Below are 22,924 nucleotides of genomic sequence, written 5' to 3'. Positions count from 1 at the left end.
ATACAGTAAAATATTGAATGTATTTTTTTTTAACTGCAAAACTGTCTCTATTCAGCCCATTTCATTAAAGCTGGAATATTTTCCATTTTCCATAAAAGTGTTGAGGAACAAATAAAACAATAATCTGCATTTGAATAAGGGAATATCTTGGATATCTTGAATTTTTCGTTTCTCTAACGTCCTCCCTCCTTCCACCCTACAGGTGTTTGATCTCCACTCGGGTCCAAAGCCAGTGGTGTTCGTCCTGCACTCCTTCCTGTCAGCCAAACTCACTCGCATGGGTCTTCTGACGTGAAGCCCGCCAAATGCTGACAGCGTGGATGAGAGGATTCTTTTTTCTTTCTCGTTTTCATTTCTTTTTAATATCTTGTTCGTTTTTCCAACTTGTCCGCTCACAGCTGAAGTCAGGCCTGACGTGGTGCTGCAGGGGGGAACCTTAACCCAAGGAGGTGCTTTGTCTGATTGTCTCAAAAATGTGCCTTCTCTTCCAGCTTCTCCTCGGCCCCTTGTGGTCAGCTGCGTTGCGAGGCGAGGTACAAGGAAGGGGCACTTTGTTTTAAGTCACGAGGTGAAAGGAGACTGTTTCCACAGAAAACAAAAAGTGTGTATATATATATAGCAGTTAACAATCTCATAACATTCCACGTGATTGTGGGGCTTTTTCTTTTTAAATATATTTCATTATAAATATCCGATGAGATGTTGATGCAGCCGATGTGCTTATGAGATTGCAGCACCTGTGCGCTCTAAGAAACGTGTTAGTGAAGTGCATCGAAGAAAAAGGAAGGCTTTTTTTAACTGACCGAGCACAGATTGGTAAACGCTCCCAGTTTTTACTCTGCCTATCATTCCACGACAGCCTTCCGGTGTATTTTGGGCTCTTTTAAAAGCGTATTTGTCTTTGTGAGAGGGAGACGCTGCTTTAGAGTCGCGATGCAGTTACCCGAGCGGAGGTTGTGCGCTGCACGCTGCCGTTGGCTTGATAGTGTGCCTCATAGTTTTAGCACATTATCCCAAACTACTGTTGTAATCAGGATCACCAACTGTGCCTTGTTACTTGTAGTCAGAGACACTCTTTATAGTGTTCCCTTTTTTTTAATTCACACAATAAGAGAATTTTACGCTTCAGACATGCACAAGCAATAGTATTACTCTTATAGTGTAAACGATGTTACGATTTTTTAGTGTGTATCTCCTGAAAGCATGACTTCCTGATGTTGGACTCTGTATTAGACGATTATATATGACATGACCGTGCGTTACCTCCCCCACCCGCGACTCAGACACCTACACTACCACATCGTCTCATCTCATTCTGCTTCGCTTGTGATTACACCTCTCTGGTTGCCATGCCCACATCAGCTTTTAACAGGAGCGTCACATGACAGCGAGCTGACAGTGAATGTTCAAACTGCCTCACCTCCTAAAACACAAACAAAAAACAGATTCAGGAAAGTTGTAATATCTTATTTCTGGGTGATTGAATGTTCAAAGATCAGTGTTCCTCTGGAGTACCATGAATGGCTGAGTTTACCCAACAAGTTCTACAGTGAAATTTTGCTCATTTTAAGCACCGAAAGTGAAAAATATTAAACTTTAACAGAAGTTTAAAAAAAGTCTCTCATATTAGGTGGACCTGTTGCGCTTGCTTCCAGCTCTTTATTTTTCCTCTAGCAGTCAGTTTAGAGCAGGGGTCTCGAACTCCAGGCCTCGAGGGCCGGTGTCCTGCAGGTTATAGATCTCACCCTGGGTCAACACACCTGAATCAAATGATTAGTTCATTACCAGGAGAACTTCAAGACATCTTGAAGAGGTAACTTAGCCATTTAAATCTGCTGTGTTGGATCAAGGACACATCTAAAACCTGCAGGACAGCGGCCCTCGAGGCCTGGAGTTCGAGACCCCTGGTTTAGAGTTACTACTACTCTGCCCTCTTCTTTCAGCCAATCACACGTTTTGTCTCCTGTCTCTTTAAGGCTCCCCTCCCCATAAATCAAACTTTCTTCTCATAGGTCCAATCCTGGAAGCCTGAGGAAAGGCAGCACCTAGAAGCCAGCTATGAAAGCCCATGTAGCTTATTGAAAATCTTGTATGCAATCAGCTGGAATTGCCTTGTTTTTACAGTCACCTCAGTTTAGGAATTATTGTCTTGTAAACCTGTGATCCCAGTTTGAACCTAAAGCAGAGAGCAGTTTGAAGTCTCAGCCAAATTATGTGAAAATCTTTATTTTTTTGCCTTGAAGTCAGATTATTATTAATGGTAATGGCCTATATTTATATAGCGCTTTACTAGTCCCTAAGGACCCCAAAGCGCTTTACATATCCAGTCATCCACCCATTCACACACTATTATTAAACTAAAAGTACTGCACGCTGTTTGGTCGAGTTAATGAGCACAGAGGAAACGATGGGTCCAAGAATAGAAAGTGTCAATCCTTCCTCAGCTTCCTTGTTTGCTCGAAATAATCAGCCAGCTTAATGACTCATTCTGTAAAAACAGTTTCTTCATTTAACAAATATTGTGATTCTGCTGCCAAAGACCAACAAAGCCGACAAACGTCATTTCGATATTTCCAGTTTATCAGACTGACAGACTTCGTGTTAAGCAGCCAGGTGCACATGTGTGAGGGACCAAGCAGCCAAAGCAAAGAGGACACAGGCAAAAAAATATCTTCAAAAAGGTTTTTCTTTATTTTAACCCTCAAAAGGTCCAAAATTAACAAAATTCAAAAACATACTTAGCAGGCCCATAAAAGAGGTCAACTAAATATAACTCTACGAAAAGTAATTTCCAGAAACTTAAACAAAACAAAGTGAGACACAACTTAACTCACAAACTGACCTAATTACAAAGACACATGAGGGTAGCTTTTATAATGATTTGGCCAGACCATTTACACACAATAGGGGGGAAACGAAACACACACTAATATTAACTAAGCACAGAATAGCCTAACTAAACTTAAAACACCCCTGCTCCTGGTAAGCCCATGGTTGGTTCTGCTGAGCAGGCATCTTGTTCACAGAGTCCTCAGCCACGCCTTTTGCCCAGACAGGAAACAGCCACCGCCCAAACCAGGTAACTCAAAGAAAGAGAAACATAATTAATATAACAAAACATTTTAGAAAAAACACACAATGTTACTATGTGCGTGACTCATAATACCAGTGTTAGGTTTAACCAAATGATTAATGAAGAAAACAGCAAAGCAAACTAATAAAGTAAAAAATGGACTAATTTACCCCTGTGTGGCTGATGCCATCACAACATGTGGTGACCACATTTAAATTTCATTTTCACTCACTCATGGGTTGAGTTCAAGGAACAAAAAAAAACCAGGATGCAAGGTTAAGAAAAGAGTATATGTACACATGTAAAAAGCTCTATGTTCTAGTTTATAAGCGTGAATTAATAACAAGTTTGATATTCACCTAACAGAAACCTTCTGCTATAACCTGCTGCAGATGTTTGTCCTCCTCACTCCTTTTTTTCCCGATTAGATTTGATTGAGAGTTATGATTCTCAAACTTAAGCTCCTCCCCTCAGCAACCTTTCAGAAATCAACCAATCAGAATAAAGCCTTTACTGAAAGGGTGGTGGTGTCTTTAAGGGCCTGTGGCTAAAATGACCCATTTAAAGCAGATCAAGGCTCATCTGAGGGTCTAGTAGATAAATTATCTTCTTTTTTTTTTTAACTGTAAATCAAGCAGATCTACTCTGTGGAGTCTCAGAATAAAAATATCGAGTTGGAAAAGAGCAGCAGGTGTTCCCTTTAACATCAACAATACTGATTATAATGCAAAGTTAGCACAGGGAAAAAGAATGCCAGCCATTCGTTCTTGTTTACCCCTCCGATGTGCTAAAATTGTGTTAAATGTTGAGAAATGATGAGCGCTTGTAAGTCGTATTGGTCACTCGCAGCAGTGTTGGTGTTCATGTAGTCAGTGTGCTGACAGACACAATGTGATGCACGTGATATTTAACTGACTGAACCAGATTTTTTTTTTTTTTTTCCAATATTTGCAAGTTGACCATTCTTCCCCCTTCAGTTCATTTTGCCTGCGTTGGCTAGTTAATGAGTTCAACGTGACTGTAATAAACACATTTTAATCACTGTCAGCTTATTCATGGTACATGTAGCTAAAGTTACCCTTCAGTAGAGCCTCTGTCTGAGGTCCAAAAGAACACAATGTGCCATTGTGCGCACTGACTGCAACATAGGAAAACAAGATAACCCCGGTTCTCTGATACGAGCACAGTCACCCGCCTGAATGACCTCTGTCCCATTTGGGACATCGTGTCCTTGTGATGCTTTTTTTTTTTTTCTTTTAATGAATGTGAAAATTCATCACAGTACACTCACTTCCTGTTTAGCGATTTAAGCCTTTTCAAGCTACAGTTAATGTTGGCTGTGTTACAGCAGAAGTAAGCTTTGCTTCCCTTAAAACGTTACAGTTTGAGCTATGCTCAGCCTGGCATGAAGTCAGTTTCTGCAACATTTGAAGCATTAGTGAAAGGGATATGCTTTTACACCACACTTTTGCTTTCTTGTCACTCTAACTGCTCTAACCTGATCTGATTATGTGAAGTTTAAGAAGCTACGAGGCCGTCCTGTTCCTCTCTGAGCTCGATGCACTAACCTGTCAAACCCCTTTTAAACCTGTGAATGTACACCTTTTATCTCCTTCCTCTCTTTGTTCTCAAATCGTGGCTGTTCTGTCTATGCAACGCTTCAAAGAAGGGGTTTGTGGAACCAAAGGTATTATCTGTGGCAGCTTGCGTCCAACACAATCATGAAACTGAAAAGTCGCGAGGATAAATGCTGCTGCGACAACCTGTCATATGCAAAGTATTTTAGATTTCCTTCCAAGAGACGGTATACAATGTACGATAACAATGTAGTAATCTCAAATGTACATACCTACCAATAAAACTGTTGTAAGTTACAGAAACCAAGGTGTTGTTTTTCAGTGTTTTTCAGTGGTTTTCTGTGTGATGTGTGGCCCACAGCTCAGTCAGATGAACCAGAGCATCTTTGTGTTTATGATAACTGAACCTTTTTAATACTAAACACGCTATAAAAAATTTTTTGTTTCCATTCTAGTGAACTTTGACTAGACATCCAGATATTAGTGGCAGGTTAGTCTGAATGGCACAATTACATTGACTGGCTGGACTTTTAGACAGTTACTGATTACTTTTAGTACTTTTTTCAATACTTTTTTTTCTTTTATCATTTATTTATTATTTATAATGTGTTATTTATAATTTTTCAAAATTGCTGCTCAAAGAAGTACCCATAGATCTTTCAACGTGTTTGTGGAGGAAAAGCGTCAGGAAGATTTTTGGTGGGGGTCATAATTTGGTGCGTCTGTCAGGGATGACTGTGGATCAGGTGGAAGATCAACTGGAAGGCCGGTGCATCGATTCCTGACACCTCCAGGCTGCTTGCTGAAAAGCATCTTTGGGTAAGACACTGAAGCCCAAGTTGCCCCTGATGCATCCATCAGAGTGTGAGTGAACGTTACACTCAAAATCCAATTTTATATTGCTGTGTTCTGGGTTTATATAATACAGTCACAATATATGTACAGATTAAAACACACACACAAACATAATTTAACTATCCCATAATTTTTTCTTGCATGGTTCAGTTGGGCACTCTACAATGTTCTCAAATACTTGATTTCACATGAGCGCAGTGTTTCTCCAGCTACTCCGGCCTTTAAAGAAAGGCTTGTGGCTGTGGCCGCTAGGTGGCAGTAGTTGCAGGCCATTGAACATCTGCTAAGGTCCCTGAAGTTTGTCAAGTTTGTTAGTTTAGCTACAAAACCGGAAGTTGTTTTCCAAGTTAAATGGTCTCTATAGTCTCAGAAAAATATTACATTTATATATAAATGTAATTCTGAGAATATAATAACCTTGGTGTATTATTAATATTTCATGTGGTGACTACATGTTTGCTAATTATTTTTTTTTTAAGCCACGGCCCTTTGGAAGTCTTCGCCGGAAGCTGTCAGGTATGAGCTCCCCTGTTGGTTGACGTCTCGTTGGGTCGAGCTGTCATCTTTGCTAGCCGCCGCATTAGCCACTGTTTTGTTTTGTCATGACAGGAGCGTGCAGTCCTCGTACAGAACAGGGCTGGTAAAGACATCACTTCTTCAGGTGTCCACCTTTGGGGAGGAACAGAGGACAGAAATCTGCGCGTGTCACATTAAAGTGAGATGAAATGACAACGTCAACATTACAGGTAGGCTGTTGTTAGCTGGCTAATGTTAGCCCGCTTCAGTTTGGTCACAGAGCTAGCCTTTGGTTTTTGTGTAATTGGAGCAAAAAGCGGGTTTTTTTTACAACTCTGAATACACTGGGTTGCGTGCGGAAGAATTTTCTGGAAGCTACGAAGACTCTTCGAACCATTTGGTAGATAATTTATTTTTTTCCACTGAACGATTAAAGAAAGATTCTAATTCAAAACACAGTTTCCAGCCTGTCGGCTACCTACATACAAAATAACGGTTAGCTCTTAAACCCTAAGGTGGCTGGATGTACTGCAAGCTAAATTGCTAACAAAACAGCTGATAATAAGATTGTCTTGGTTTGGTGTTACAATAAATATGTCGTCTAGATTACATATTATAGAAACGATAGGCTTTGTTGCGGGTACTACTGGCTGTGCCTCGCCTGTAGGGTGTTTCTAACGGTATCTGCTGTCACCGTTAGCCGGCCCGTGTGGCCCTGCTCGCTCAGTTAAAAGGACAGAAAACAAAGCGTTGCTGTTTTGGGGGACTATTTCAGTCTGACGACTGGCTTTATAAGCAGCACAGTGAATATTTGTCTTAAGGAATAGCTTGTTCTTTGTTTTAATAATAATAACAACTTTTATTTGTTTATCACTTTTAAATAAATAGAGTTACAAAGTGTTTCACAGTTTAAATAAAACCACACATTAAAGACAAGTGAATATGTTCCAGCACATGGTCTTGCATTCATCGCAATATATATACGATATATATACGCAACTTTTATACACACATCAGATGTAAACCTAAAATAATAGGAGAAAGATTGTTTTTCTTTCTTTGCTTTTTGTTTCTCTTTTTTTTAAAGTAACTTATATAAAGTTCTCAGTAATCCTATAAAACAAACCACAGGTTCAGGTGACCTGAATTACTGAGAAATGCTGTTCCAGAGTTTAGGAGGTGTAACCTGAAAGCGTGGGCACCTCTGTTTTTAACAGTTAAGAGCGTGATTAGATGATCTGAGATCCTTAAAGCTGTTGTAAATTCTCAGTAGCTCTCCATGTTTATGCGAGAGCTAAGCCATGTAGGACTTTATGCTATTAATACAATTTTGAATTTCACTAAAATCAGTGAAGGGATGCAAAAATAAGTGGGAGACAGTTACAGTGTGTACTAAAAGTTCTGGATGATTGGGTGAAAAAAAAACAAAGGTTTCATGTTTGCAATGTTTCTTTAATGAAAGAAAGCTGGGCGAGCTTTGAAATGTGAGATTCAAATATACTAGATAATAACGAATGATGCTCAGGTTCTTAATTCAATTCAATTTTATTTATATTGCACCAAATCACAACAAAAGTCGCCTCAAGGCGCTTCATAGATTCAGAGAAAAACCCAACAATCATATGACCCCCTATGAGCAAGCACTTTGGCGACAGTGGGAAGGAAAAACTCCCTTTTAACAGGAAGAAACCTCCGGCAGAACCAGGCTCAGGGAGGGGCGGGGCCATCTGCTGCGACCGGTTGGGGTGAGAGAAGAAAAACAGGATAAAGACATGCTGTGGAAGAGAGACAGAGGTTAATAACAGATATGATTCAATGCAGAGAGGTCTATTAATACATAGTGAGTGAGAAAGGTGACTGGAAAGGAAAAACTCAATGCATCATGGGAATCCCCCGGCAGCCTACGTTTATTGCAGCATAACTAAGGGAGGATTCAGGGTCACCTGGTCCAGCCCTAACTATATGCTTTAGCAAAAAGGAAAGTTTGAAGCCTAATCTTAAAAGTAGAGATAGTGTCTGTCTCCCGAATCCAAACTGGAAGCTGGTTCCACAGAAGAGGGGCCTGAAAACTGAAGGCTCTCCCTCCCATTCTACTTTAAATACTCTAGGAACAACAAGTAGGCCTGCAGAGCGAGAGCGAAGTGCTCTAATAGGGTGATATGGTACTACAAGGTCATTAAGATAATTAATTAATTCTTAGCAGATGATTTGGTATTATCAGCGAGCAGGCTGGTGTAATGGCTGACTTCCTCAGTGAATCAGTCAGGGTCGGACACAAGAACCTTGGTTTTGTCAGGACTGAGATGAAAGAAATATTTTAAAGTTAGTAATGGCAGTGAAGCATTCCCTCGGGTACCAAAGGCTGTTGAGCTTGAACTAACAGAAAGGTACAGCTATGTATCGTGTGCATATCAATGATAGCAGGTACATTTAAAGCTATTAAGCAGATGGCCCAGGTATAATATACCCAGTGAAAACAAAACTGTTGAGATGATTGAGCCCTGGAGGAATCCACAGATGAAGACATAGTTCAGAATTCATATTCAGACAAGTAAAACCATTTGAGAGCTATTCCTGCGATTCCAGCCCAGTTCTGTAATCTGCTGGCTGAAGCTTTGGTTTTGAGTGACATAAGGATGACATTTGTTTATTGCCTGTTTTGACTCCATGGTTTAACATTGTATCTCTGCATCTGCAACAGAAAGCCATTGATCTTGTCACTAAAGCCACAGAGGAGGACAAGGCGAAGAATTATGAGGAGGCTCTGCGCCTGTACCAGCATGCTGTGGAATATTTCCTACATGCCATAAAATGTAAGTATCTTATCTTGACAGGTAGCTGAGCTGTTTGTGTCTTGCGTACACCTTGCTGATGGGAACATCTTCTCTTACTCCAGATGAGGCCCACAGCGACAAGGCGAAGGAGAGTATACGAGCAAAATGTATGCAGTACCTGGACAGAGCAGAGAAACTGAAGGACTATCTGAAGAATAAAGACAAACAGGGCAAGAAGCCTGTCAAAGAAGCACAGAGCAATGACAAGTATGATGTCCTTTTTTTGTATGTTTAAATGTAAAAAAAACAAACATTTTAGGCTTTATTGGATTTTTATGTTCTGTGTTCTAGGAGCGACAGTGACAGTGAGGGTGAAAACCCTGAGAAGAAAAAACTGCAGGAGCAGCTTATGGGTGAGTGGCCTTGGGGGGATTTAACCCCATCATGTGGAGCTTATGATATTATTTCTTACAATTTTCTTTGGTTTTGTCATAATCAACCAGCCTTGTCTATTAATTGCATCCCAGTAGGTGTGTCATTATTACTGTTTTTTTTTGTGTGTAGGTGCTATTGTAATGGAGAAACCCAATGTGAGGTGGAATGATGTTGCTGGGCTGGAAGGAGCTAAGGAAGCTTTGAAGGAAGCAGTCATCCTGCCCATCAAATTTCCTCACCTTTTCACAGGTACTGTAGGTCTCAAGTCTCTTCATTCTGTTTAAACCCAGTAAGCAGTCATACACTGATATCAACACTACTTTAAAGACAAACTTTTCTTCTGGGTCTTTTTGTTTCTCAGGCAAACGGACCCCATGGAGAGGCATCCTGCTCTTCGGTCCTCCGGGAACAGGGAAGTCATACCTGGCCAAGGCAGTGGCCACCGAGGCCAACAACTCCACCTTCTTCTCTGTCTCCTCCTCAGACCTCATGTCGAAGTGGCTGGGAGAGAGTGAGAAGTATGTGTTCAATGCGTCATTTCAATTCAGTGTAATTTACATAGAGCCAATTCCCAACAAGTCTCATCTCAACGTGCTATAAATTGTCATGTAAAGGCCGTACAATATTGGAGAGGGAAAATGGATGAACTAGTTTTTCAGCATCACTCTGAGTCAGGAGTGTTTCTAATTTTTAGTATTGTACACTTGTTTAAGCTAGGTAAAAAGGAAATATCAGAAATGCTTCTAAAGTTCCTCACAGCCTTGGGGACAGCTGTTTTCTTATCCTAGCAGAATATCAATTAAACAGCTCCATAAATAATCAACTGTACCAAAGTAGACACCTGAACTTATAAAGCTGAAACAGTTTTGTAAGTATCTTTTTAATAAACAGATTGATATGTGATTTAGCAAGTAGAAATACTGGAAAAAAACAACTTTGATAACTGAATATTTTGGAATTTTAATCTTTAAAGGTCTCATCTTAAATTGCATAAAGGTGATGAGCAATAATTACAACATTTGTTACTTCAAAGACTAAATCGATTTCTTAGTAATAAAAAACTAATGGTCTAATCTGGCTATCCCTCAGACATATTTACTCCGTCTCTGCTCGTCTCTGTCAGGCTGGTGAAAAACCTGTTTGATCTAGCTCGCCAGCACAAACCTTCAATCATCTTCATCGACGAGGTGGACTCTCTGTGCGGCTCAAGGAACGAGAATGAAAGCGAGGCTGCCCGCCGCATCAAGACAGAGTTTCTGGTCCAGATGCAGGGTGAGTCACACGAGTGCTATCGGATATATGAAGTGTGAAGAATATGCAGTATTAAATAATATTGTTGAAACTTGAGGCACAGCCATTTGGAAAAACACGGCGTCTGCAGTGTTTCAAGTAAGATTGATGATGTGAGCAAAGAGGGGCTTTTCTCAGCCTCACATCGGTGTCAGACTGAATGTGCGAATCTTGTTAACACTTTGTCAAACCTGGATCACATCACCATGATGGATTGAAATAAGGGACCTTAAGACCACAGCAGCCTTTTCAGAGTTCATAGAACCACAGAACCTCACTGTGCTTGCTCTGCACCACAAGAGGAACGCCTAAAAAACACAAATGTTTGGTGATTTTCTGGATGTAAGTGTATGTGGTGGCAGCACTGGTAACCATCATATGTGAAAAATCCTTTTATGTAAGTAAGTAAGTAAAATTTATTTATATAGCGCTTTTCACAGATAAAAATCCCAAAGTGCTTTACAACACAGGAAATGGGAATATAAAAACAATATAACAGTAAATAAAACAATGTAAAACAATAAAATTATAAAAACAGCATAAGAAGAAATTAATCAAATGCTTTTCTAAATAAAAATGTCTTCAGCTGTTTCTTTATAGAACCATTGGAGTCCGTGCAGCGAAGAGACAGTGGGAGAGAATTCCACAACCGTGGTGCCACAGTCTGAAAGGCCCAATCACCACGAGTTTTAAAATGAGTGCGCGGTACCACCAGCAGTCTCTGATCTAATTACCTTAAAGCCCGAGAAGATGTATGTGGTTTCAGCAGGTCAGATAAATATTGAGGAGCCTGACCATGTAGGGCCCTAAAGGTTAGAACTAAAATTTTAAAATGAAACCTAAAATTTACAGGCAACCAGTGAAGGGAGGCCAAGACTGGAGTGATATGTGATCTTCTCTTGGTGCCTGTTAAACATCAGCTTTGTAAACAACAGTATAGAAATTATAAGAGAGAGACATGGCACTGAAAGAAGCATGAACTGTGGGGAAAGTATAACCTCCAGGGGGATAAAAACTTCTAAAATGTTATTGTGGATCTGCAGAGATTTATCATATTTGAGTGCTGATTCTATACATGCAGTTTTATGTCATGGTGGTCACTGAAATTAATTTAGACCGTGTTTTAACATAAATGCCCAAAACATTTTAAGATGTGAGATTTACTCCTTTAAGGACTTTTTAGGGTGGCTAGCTCGAAAAAAATGGAGAAAAGGTATCGAACCCCATATTTTCAAATATTTGATAGTAAAAGTGCACATCCACTGTTTGTGTAAAGAGCTACAAAGAGCTGGTGTGTTTGTGCTTCATACGAGTTACACTGCAAAGTTTTCTGATTGTTTTCAACACATTTCTCAGTCTCAGTAGAAGACTTAGTTATTTGTCACTTATTTGTCTCTGGGTTGAATGATCTGTGGTGATGTCAGGCATTTTCTGTTTTCATAACTTTTCTTGTTATTACGGTATTCATTCCACACCATATAAACAATTTTATTGTGTGGCATCAGTAGCTCATCATTGTTTATATTGTATAAATAAATTACACTGACCATTATTCCTGCTACAATCGGTTAAGAGAGTTTTCCAGAGTTTCAAAAGAAGTGCTTGTGTAGATTGACACTCTGCTTTTGTAGGTGTCGGAAACAACAACGATGGCATTCTGGTGCTCGGAGCCACCAACATCCCCTGGGTGCTGGACGCCGCCATCCGCAGAAGGTCAGAGGTCATCTCAGATGTTTGTGTGTGTGTGTGTGTGTGTTTGTTTTGTTTATATTCTGTGGGGCTTTTTATTCAAAAAAATGTACTTTTACTGTAGCTGCACTGTTATTATTCATCACAATGGTGATTCTGTCATGTTCCGTGTTGGGTAAGTTACTTTAAATTAGTAACTTAGTTACTTTACTAGTTGCTTCTATCAAAAGTAACTCAGTAACTTCAAGTTACTCATTACTTTCAAAGTAACTAGTTACTAGGGAAAGTAACTTTGGTTTTGCTCAGAATTCTCTTGTTAATGTGTTGCTTCCATAACTGGATACCCAGCCAGATTGCCAGTCTTCTAGTTTGCTTACTTGCCACAAGTGCACTGTGCCACCTACCAATAGAAAGGAAAAAAAAAAAGTGCATATTTCCACGAGAGAAATCCCACGCCTGGACCGTCATTGACCTCCGCCATGATTCTAGCCTACGTCACAGCGTCACGTGCGCTTTTTACATCCAACACAAAAACTGCAGTCGTGGTGTTTTTGATTGTACTCAGAACTCGGAAATTCTGCCTTCTGAATAGGACGATGTCGGTAACACCAGACTGCAGATGAGCTGCATACAGGGCTGGACTGGGACAAAAAATCGGCCCAGGCATTTTGACTAGAGACCGGCCCACCATTATAGGAAAAATCATAAAGCCTTTGAATGAAAACAAACACTGTTGTAACAGTGATGTTCACTGTTTTGATGGTATATATGTATCAATCTATCAATCATTTGTTGTAAGACTCCGATAATTATTTTTTAAAAGCTAGACATTTTAAATGAGAATAAGAAAGAAAAGTATTTCTTTGTGCCCCCCTCTCCCTGTTAATGCCCTACCTGGCCCCCTGGTAACACTTTGCTAGACCCGCCCCTGCACAGTTACCAGCTGTCAGCTACATAAAAAAGGATCCTGGTGTTATTTGTCTCTCAGAAACAGTTCATAACTTCCCTTCAACTCATTCATGTCACCTAAAGGGTAAACCTGTTTCTCCATCACCTGTTCAGCTCTGATGATTCAGTAAGGACATCTCCTGGTTTCATCTTCATGTTTCCCTCTCACCACATATCCAAACCGAAACCGCTTTTACAGCTGTGGCTCCAGCAAACATCAGCTGATACTAGAAATTAATATTAAATAAATTCTAACAACAGCTGATCAAGCTTTAACGTGCTGCTGATGTTTAGCGCTACATCCACTGATTTCTTCTTTCTGGCGCGAAGTGGGCGATAAACAAACAAGAGAGAAAAGCCGATCAGCTGATCTTTGATCATTTTCATGATTGAAGTAGAAACGGGAGAGGGAGGGTGAGAGAATGAGAGAAGAAGAGGCAGCTGTGCAGCAAAAACACAGAATAACTCCAGCTTTGTGTCTTTTTCGTTGTAGCTGAAGTTCGGGACAAACTGTGTTCCTTATCACCTCAATACAAAACGTGTAATATTTTCTCTGAATACAGAACGATTCCGTTTTTTACGGGATGGTTGGAAACTCTAATAATTAACCTTATGAACAAAATAAAGTTCAAATCTGTTTGTCTAAACGCATGTTAATGTTAAGATTCATACTGCTTTTTGACTGCTGACTGCTGATGTCGTTTTTTTCTCCACCTTTAAACTTACTCAGCTGTTAACAAAGCATTTGTGTGGACACACACCTGAGCTCCAGCTCTCATTTTGAATGCTGACCATGTAAAACATTGTCCAAACTTCTTGTGAGTTGCTCTCTATGACGTTTAGAATTTAATGTTGGCTCCAGATATTTTTGGACAGTGGCATGATTATTGTCTTTTTACCTTTGTATCAAAACATACTTGGGTTACTGCTAAATGCTTTAAGCTTCAAGTGCAAACATTCAATTCTAAGTTGAGGGGTTAACCCATCATATTGCATTGACCACTGAAGTGTTGCATCTGTACTTTAACACTTTGGTCAGGAAGCGATTTCAAGTGTGCTGTGGCTGTTAATACAGAAAAAGAATTTAGTATGGATATTATTAAGATTGTGAGTGGCTAACTATTTTGTACATACTGAGAAAAGCACACATGGAAAGACCTGGAAAACCACAGACATGGGTGATGACAGGATCTTTTCTATAGTAAAGAAAAGCCCCTACAGAACATCCAGCAAAGAGTAGAGACCAACCTCCATGAGGTAATTATATAAAGTGTTAAATGAAGAAAAAGATTTCAGGAGACCTGCCCACAGGGAAAACAGGAAGGACCAGAGCTTGCTCGTTGACAGTGACTGAATTTTCAAAATAAGAGCGCATTACCTCGGCTGGATGAACAATTATGAAAAAAGTCTGTGCTTTGGAAACAGTGCACTGTGTGCGTGATTGGGCGACCGTGGCTCAGGGGGTTGGGAAGCGCATCTGTAACCGGAAGGTCGCCGGTTCGATCCCTGGGCTCTCTGTCCTGGTCGTTGTGTCCTTAGGGAAGACACAACCTACCGCCTACTGGTGTTAGCCAGAGGGGCCGATGGTGTGATATGGCAGCCTCGCTTCTGTCAGTCTGCCCCAGGGCAGCTGCTACAACTGTAGCTGCCTCCACCAGTGTGTGAATGCGAGAGTGAATGAATAGTGGCATTGTAAAGCGCTATATAAATCCAATCCATTATTATTAGAAGACGTTGGCTGAGGCTCATCATGTTGTTATGTTACCATGGGCACATTACAAACACAAGCTGCTGGGGGATAGTTCAGCTTATTTAGATGGCCGCAGAATCACAACTAAACAGAACTTGGAGAGACCAGCAGTACCCAACAACACGTTGATCAGCAGCTACACTTTGCCTCCATTTAAACACAAAAGCTGAATTTAATGTTAAATTAAAATGTGGAAAAAAGAAAAGTTTCACTTGAAATGAGAAAGATGTGGCTTCAAACAGGAGGTAGTTCCTTCTGTAATTGTTACTGAACAGAGAGAAATATCGCTCTGACAGGTCTCACCTCCCTGAGCAGGGCAGGCAGTATAAAAATCATCCTGCCTCCTCTTGGGAAATAGAGTTAAAGAGTTCCCAGCAGCTATCAGCTTTTCTGTCAGATCTGTACAGGCTTGCATTTTTTGGTGAATAGTGCTGGGAATGCAAAAAGAAGACAGCTCCTGTAAGAAGTGGCACTGAAATCCACAGCTGATTAATAACATCTTAAACTTGTAATTCACTCGGTGTCTTGTGGAAGCATAATCTTAAATGTATACCCAGTTAGAAGCATATGTAATACAAAGTGTAAGAATTATTAAACAAATCAGAGATTTGTTTAATAATATTAAACAAATAATATTATTATTAGATAATATTATTATAATATTATTATTAGATAATAATAATCTAATAATCTTGAACTCCACTAAAGGAGCTTTGTAGGATTCAGAGCTCGATATACTCGCCTTGGAGCAGCCCACCGAATCATCATGTGCCTGAAATAAAACATTTTAGCTCCTGTTTCTATAAGGCTACCCACATTTTAAGCCAACTTTGGTTATTATTCATCTGACTGGCTGCTATTTGCGTGCCTGAGACCTTATTAGGGATTCCATCCATCCATTCTTGATGATATCATATCGAGCCAAGCATATAAAAAATGTCTAAAACAAATTCTATATATAATCCTGAAGTCTGAGCTACATAGACTGATTATTTAAAACTTTGGTCGTGTTTAATATAAGCATCGACCAGTGGAGTGGGATTTATGGGAGAAATAAGGAAAAGCGGTCAATCTACAGCCAGTGAACCCAGCATCCGACTCCTGCTTCACTTCCTCTAAACTTTAATAGTAACGAGTTGATTTTAGAGCTACGCTTTGCTTTGTTATACCTTTTCTTGTGTGCTGTTTAAGTGTACGTGTGTTCATGTACGTATTGAGGAGCATCCGCTTGTTATTTTTGTTGTGCGTCAGATTTGAGAAGCGTATCTACATCCCTCTGCCAGAGGAGCCGGCTCGGGCTCAAATGTTTCGCCTCCATCTGGGCAACACGCCGCACAGCCTGAGCGAGGCCGACCTGCGGCAGCTCGCCCGCAAAACAGAAGGCTACTCCGGTGCCGACATCAGCATCATCGTCCGGGATGCTCTCATGCAGCCCGTTAGGAAGGTCCAGTCTGCCACACATTTCAAAAAGGTAAGAGAAAGAAACCTGTGAAATCTTCAATCTTGGATCTTTGTGATATAAACGAACTATTGAAAGTCCTGTTACTTTATCTGGACTTATAAGGTCTTATAAGTCTTGATTAAAGTTCAGTTCATCCTCTGTTAAAAATTAGCTGTTTTAAGCTTGTTTGTAAAAGAAATCACCCCAAAAAACCAAGCCTGTGAGCTCCAGTACCTGTGATCAGCTGCCCTGTGCTTCTGCTCACTCTCAGGTTTTAGTCAAATCTGTCCATGGTATGTAAGCAGATGTTGAGGAATGAGGAATTAGAGCTGCTTTTCAGCTACTAGACAGTATATTACTATTAAAGAGCATCATCACTCAGGCCTGCAGCAGTCTAACAGACTCCGTTACTGTAAATGTTATCAGAATACTGCAAACTAACCAGTTTAACATGAATTTAATTAGTTATTGTGTTTAGTATGTAGTTGAGATTGAGTTACTAATGTCTCAAAGATCGCCCATAGACTCAATTCAATTCAATTTTATTTATATAGCGCCAAATCACAACAAAAGTCGCCTCAAGGCGCTTCATAGATACAGAGAAAAACCCATCAATCATATGGCCCCCTGTGAGCAGCACTTTGGCGACAGTGGGAAGGAAAAACTCCCTTTTAACAGGAAGAAACCTCCGGCAGAACCAGGCTCAGGGAGGGGCGGGGCCATCTGCTGCGACCGGTTGGGGTGAGAGAAGGAAGACAGGATAAAGACATGCTGTGGAAGAGAGACAGAGGTTAATAACAGATATGATTCAATGCAGAGAGGTCTGTTAACACATAGTGAGTGAGAAAGGTGACTGGAAAGGAAAAACTCAATGCATCATGGGAATCCCCGGCAGCCTACGTCTATTGCAGCATAACTCAGCGGGGTTCGATGAAGCCTTCACGTGGAGGCTGCAGTGTTTGCTGTGATTAATCGGTGCTGCACAGGAGCTTTTTTCCCCCCTTACTCCTGCAGGTCCGCGGTCCATCCCGAAGCAACAACCAGGTGATGGTGGATGACCTCTTGACGCCATGTTCCCCTGGCGATCCTGGGGCCATAGAGATGACCTGGATGGACGTGCCTAGTGATAAGCTACTGGAGCCCATAGTCTGCATGGTAAGATGCAGGAACGTGAAGGAGAATCTGTTGTTTCACTAACAGCGGCTTTGATTTTCTTTTAAACTGTGACATATTACCATCTTCCTTTCCACCACCAATGAACAACAATGACATTATCAGCCAGATTCATTATATATGTAAAACTGCTGAAGGAAGGTTTATAAGACAAGACCTCCTGTGATGTTTGGTTTCAAGATGATGGCAATAGTGGAGGTGGTGGAGATGAAGATACTAAGATTTTCATTGGGATTATTGAGTAATATTACTATTAACCTTTTAAAACCGGTCGGAGCGTGCACGCTCTGTTTTGCGTAACTATTTTTAAATCCCGGTAGCTCTGCAACCACGTAAGCTAGCGCAATAATTTTTTTTGCATATGAAACCGGAGGAGTTGTACTTACATCTTATGCCATCAGCTTGTCCTCGGTCACAGTTTCCTTCCACATATAGCTTTGCAAAAACTGCATAAAAAGCGCTTGCAGCAACAAAAACATAATATTCCAGAAACACGCTTTGCCGATCCGATCAGCTGTTCATAACACTTCCTACATTAGAATAGACGTCAGCGCGAACTATCGCATGTCCGCCACGACCTTCCCAAAACTGGAATTGGCGTCATTTTCGCGGAAATGTAGTTTTTTCCATCAGGGCCTCATGAGCCTATACTGTTTTGTTTTGTTTTTTTAAAGTTATGTTTGACTTTATGACTTTCTGTGTGGTTTCTGGGATGCTTAGGACTCATATTGCACTGCTGGAAATAGTTTATTTTGATGCATATGCTGCTTTTTTGCAAATTTGCATTATAATATTTATTTTCGTTTTTCCTGCAGTATATAAAAATTGGTGTATTTCAAAAATAAAACTATGAAGACACTCAAAATAAATTTCCTGTAGTGGGAAACTATTTTGTGCAACTTTTTTGTATTTACAGTTTTGAGGGATAAGCCTCTTAAATTTCTCTAACTAGAAATATATGTTAAAAAACAAAAACGATTTTCAATTTTTTTGTAGTTTATTGCACTTTCTTGCAATTTATGTAATTTCTATGCACTTAATGCAGACATATTATTAAAATTTAGGCTATAATGGTTGTATTGATGTATAGCAACTTGAAATGCTCCCAAAAATGGCTCTACAGCATGTAAATATATAATATAAGCTCTGGCGGACTTGGTTCTATGGTAGGTCTTAAAGGGTTAACCAGTAATATCATAAGGACAGCTCATGGAGCAGTTTGGAGACAAAGTTGGAGAGGTGAGGCTGAGATGATTAGGCTGTGTGCAGAGAAGGGATAAAGGATATGTTGGACAGTTTTTCTGCATAAAGAAAGCTTCTGTTGGATTGAAAGGACCTCACAGTGATATACAGAATTCAAATATGCAGTATAACAGTAATGAAATAACAATAATGAACTGTGTGTGTGTCCGTGTCCCTACTTTGCAGTCGGACATGCTGCGCTCTCTGTCCACCACCCGCCCCACAGTTAACACCGAAGACCTTCTCAAAGTCAAGAAGTTCACAGAGGACTTTGGGATGGAGGGCTGAGAGACAGAGCCCCACGTCTCCTGCTCCATCCCCAAGTCCAGCAGAAGGGTCAGACTGCTCCCAGTACCAACACTCCACCCCTCTCCTCTGCACCATCCTGTAGGCTTTCATCTTCAGCTGAGCACTTGGTTCACTGCCTCTCCTGGATTTATAACATGGCGCCAGTCTGCATCTTCGTGTCTCGTCCAGGCCCGGATGTTTGAATCCCTGGAGGACATTGACCAAATGCAGAAGTAGAAAATCTCAGTGTGATTTGGTAGCTGGACTGTAGACTTCCTCCCCTGTCGCCTCTGCGTTTTTCCCCACCCTTTACAGACTGTGCTCCGTTACAGCATATTCACTACAAGAACTGTTCATCTGCGCCGCATTTAATGTGAGGAAACACATAAAGTTTGTCCCACTGTGAGCCTGTCTCGTCTCCGACCGAAGGGCCGTACATTCTGCTGCCGTCATGCAACTCCCTTTGGTATCGCCATGAAGGACAGTGAAGAAGAAGCGAAAAGAAGACGTCAGTTGTTCTGCCAGGCATGCGGAAGTGTGAAAGCATTTAAGTGTTTTTATTAAACTTGTTTCTGTTTAATGTTTCTGTCTAAATGTTATTTTGATATTTAATGCAGTTAAACCAAGTGAGCGTGTTTGGTTGAGCAGCAGTTCCTCAATCTGAAAATACTAAGAGTGATCATTTAAATCAGATGTGAAAAAAATCAGTATTTCCTGCTTTTCTCTGTCTTCTGTAACTTGAATGTCTTTTATTTTGAAAAGGATGTACACTCTGGGAGATGGATGATTGTCATTGAAAAGCCATTCATTAACACAGCATTTAATCAACATGAACAAAAAGCAATGAATACTTTAAAAAAAATAGATTTTTAAGAAAGCCCAAGTGCTGATGAATGGCTCTATTTTTTTTCATTTTTTTTCTTTTCGAAGCGAATAAACTGATAGATGATGCATCAACACTTCCTGTTTTGAAGCAGCAGTTGGTGGGATTGGTAGCTTTTCTGGAGCATGGACTGTACATAAATGATGGACACGGCCACGGTGATGTCATTCATTGGCTTTAGTCTTCACATATTGAAGCCCGAGTATTAGCTGCTAAAAGTTTGCGGTGTTTTTGAAGACACAGCTGCAGCACCCATAAGTTAAAATCCAATCAGATGAATAAAAAAAATTCACCTGCTATAGAAACCAAAGCTGGTTTTCTGTAACTGGCCATACTGGCGGTGCATTTAGAGCGTGGCTCAAGTGGCCATTAGTAATGCAGTTTTTGGATCTTTGCCATTGGCTTCCTTTTTTTCGGCTGTGGTCAGCGAGGCTTGTTCTGGAGTTTTCAAACTAAAACAGCTACCGTGGGGCAATCAATCACACTTTCGCTTCATGTTTATGAGGCCGTTACGTGTGGAAGAAAGCGTCCTTTTTAGTTTTTTCACTACATTTCCTAGAATGCACCTAGTCTTATTTAAGCTGCAAAGTCCTTCTTTTATAGATGTTCTGTTTTTGATGTTTGAGTTCTTGTTCTGGGTATTTTCCACTCTTCATTGAAAATATTCAAACTTAAGAAGAGCGGATACATGAGTGGGAGAAATATGCCACAAACTGCAGTGGAAAAATGAACAATGTCTCATTAAACATATGAAAATTGAGGACATCGGGTCTGTGGCACTTTAAGCAAACTAACCTCCCTCACTTGGTTTAACAGCACAAGCTAATTAACGCCGACTGCAATTAATCCACTAATATTCACACGTTAGTGGATTAAGAATCAGTCAAGCACATCTTTGTTTTGCCCTGCATTCATGGTCAATCAGTGTTATGGAACATTATTTATATAAATTACTGGTCACGTGTGATGTGTAACTAATCCAGCTACAGTATGTTTATTTATGTATTCATTTTCTGTGATTCATGATGGAGCACCAGTGAGAGGCCTGACCCCCCACCCACCCCTCTTTATTGGAGGCAAATGTACAGAGTTCTCCTCCAGGGGCGATGCTGCTGAACGTTTCATTGCTGTTGTCCTAATTTCAGCAGGGAGTTTAAGGAAAGCTGTCCTGCACAGACTCTGACCTCCTGCTGTTATGGCAGGATTGCAGGCGTGCCTGGTGGACTCACTGATGGACTTCTGGAAGCTACAGTAGAATCGCTGCGTGTTTGTGGAGGTACCTGTTGTTCAGGGGAGCTCAGTTATTAACGTCCCTGTACGGGGATTTAACCTGACGCTGGCCATGTTACCATTACTACTAATTTAACCTGAATAAATAAAAACTGAAATTTCAAATGGGAAAAAAAGACACTACTGCTGCTTTGACATGTTTTATTATGCTTGTGCATTTCACGTATTTGGTATTTAACACTTCCATCACCGTCACACAGTTAAGTGCACATCAATAAGAGTTTCCACAAAACCCGAGATCTCAAATATTTAGAAACTGAATCTGTCAAAGTGAAGCCTGAGAGGAGTTCACCACAATTAAAAGATTACGCAAACAAAATGTTCAACAATATACACTCACCAGACACTTTATTAGGTACACTCTCCGTGTACTGGGTTGGATCACATTTTGCTTTCTTCAGAGATTTAGGCCCATATTGAAATGACGGCATCACACTGCATTCATGATGCAAATCTCCTGTTTGCTGTATTGAATTGAGATCTTGTGACTTTGGAGGGCATTTGAGTGAACTCCTCATCATGTTGATTGAACCAGTTTGAAGCTTTGTGACATGGGTTAGACTGCTGGAAGGAGTTGCAAACAGGTTCTTAACGGATCTGCCTGCAGCCCCATCCTGTCACACATTTCAAAGAATTTGCAGCATGATGAAACAAAAAAATACCAGAAGTGGAGCAGTCAGTTTTCTGATTTTATTTAAATTTACACAGAGTCAACTTTGAGGCCACTGTTCATTTACTACAGTCATTTAAGCTGTTCCTTCTAAGGAAAATCTTCAAGATTCTGATAAAAAAACTCTTTCCTTTTACATTTACATCAATCTCATGTCTATACAGCAAATGTCAAGACTGGAAAGACCTAGAGCACAGGTGTCGAACTCCAGGCCCCGAGGGCCCGTGTCCTGCAGGTTTTAGATGCGTCCTTGACACAACACAGCTGATTTAAATGGCCAAATTACTTCCTTAACATGTGTTGAAGTTCTCCAGAAGCCTGGTAATAAACTAATCATGTGATTCAGGTGTGTTGTGACATATAAAACCTGCAGGACACCGGCTCTCGAGGCCTGGGGTTCGACACCCCTGACCTAGAGCAACCACCTCATTAGCTAAAAGTAGCTTGGAAATGAAGTCCAGTCCTAATCAGCTCCATACAACAAACATCATATGCACTGACAAATTTCATGAAGCAAAGCACTGTCTTAATGGCTCAGTCACACTAGATTAAAAATAGTGCAGAATGTTTTCAGAAGACCAGGAACCTCTGGATAACCACTTTCGATTGCAGTGCTTGCATGGATTGCCTTGTGGGAGGCGGGCTATGCAATGTTTATGTAGATGATTCACCATTTACACCAGTTTGCTGCAGTTTATTATTGATGTTTTATTGCCATCTTGATGAAGTCGCTTTGAAGACGCGGTTGACTGCGAGTGGTTACCATCTTGGTCGCCATCTTTGAAGCAACTTTTGAAATAGTTGCAAGTTCACTGTGTACGGTTGTGCAGTGGTCTCCAGCCCACTGTTTTCCTTGGTGTTACTCAGGCCTGATCAGGTAACTTAGCAGTCCATTTTCTTTTTACTTCATCAGCCACTATTACCAACCAACCATCACCAGAGTCCTGTATCACAGCTAAATTACAGCTAGCTAGCTAACCATATCTTCCTTGTCAGTATAGTCCAACTATAATTCATATAAGTAGAAAAG

General features: G+C 40.5%; 2 protein-coding genes across 2 annotated transcripts in view; both read left to right on the top strand.

Annotated features, from left to right (window-relative positions):
* The window catches only part of sntb2 (syntrophin, beta 2), a 40,484-nt gene extending 37,448 nt beyond the window's left edge, over positions 1–3,036 (top strand). The window contains exon 7 of the mRNA XM_087844124.1: positions 203–3,036. Coding sequence (XP_087700250.1) covers positions 203–295 — 93 coding nt within the window. The 3' untranslated portion in view covers positions 296–3,036. The remainder of the gene's footprint in view (positions 1–202) is intronic.
* A 2,998-nt stretch (positions 3,037–6,034) lies between these two features.
* Positions 6,035–21,340, top strand: vps4a (vacuolar protein sorting 4 homolog A). Its single transcript, XM_087844125.1, has 11 exons — positions 6,035–6,251; positions 8,723–8,834; positions 8,918–9,062; positions 9,147–9,208; positions 9,360–9,479; positions 9,592–9,748; positions 10,354–10,502; positions 12,152–12,233; positions 16,159–16,378; positions 17,363–17,503; positions 18,950–21,340. The coding sequence occupies exons 1-11, from the start codon at positions 6,231–6,233 to the stop codon at positions 19,049–19,051; spliced, it is 1,311 nt and encodes a 436-aa protein (XP_087700251.1). The 5' UTR covers positions 6,035–6,230; the 3' UTR covers positions 19,052–21,340.
* Positions 21,341–22,924: the final 1,584 nt, after the last annotated feature.

The sequence above is a fragment of the Neolamprologus brichardi genome, chromosome 7, assembly GCF_056152115.1.
Source record: "Neolamprologus brichardi isolate AB-2024 chromosome 7, ASM5615211v1, whole genome shotgun sequence".
In the NCBI taxonomy this organism is placed as follows: domain Eukaryota; kingdom Metazoa; phylum Chordata; class Actinopteri; order Cichliformes; family Cichlidae; genus Neolamprologus; species Neolamprologus brichardi.
The sequence above is the reverse complement of the archived record's forward strand: the minus strand, read 5'-3'. Positions and strand labels throughout refer to the sequence as shown.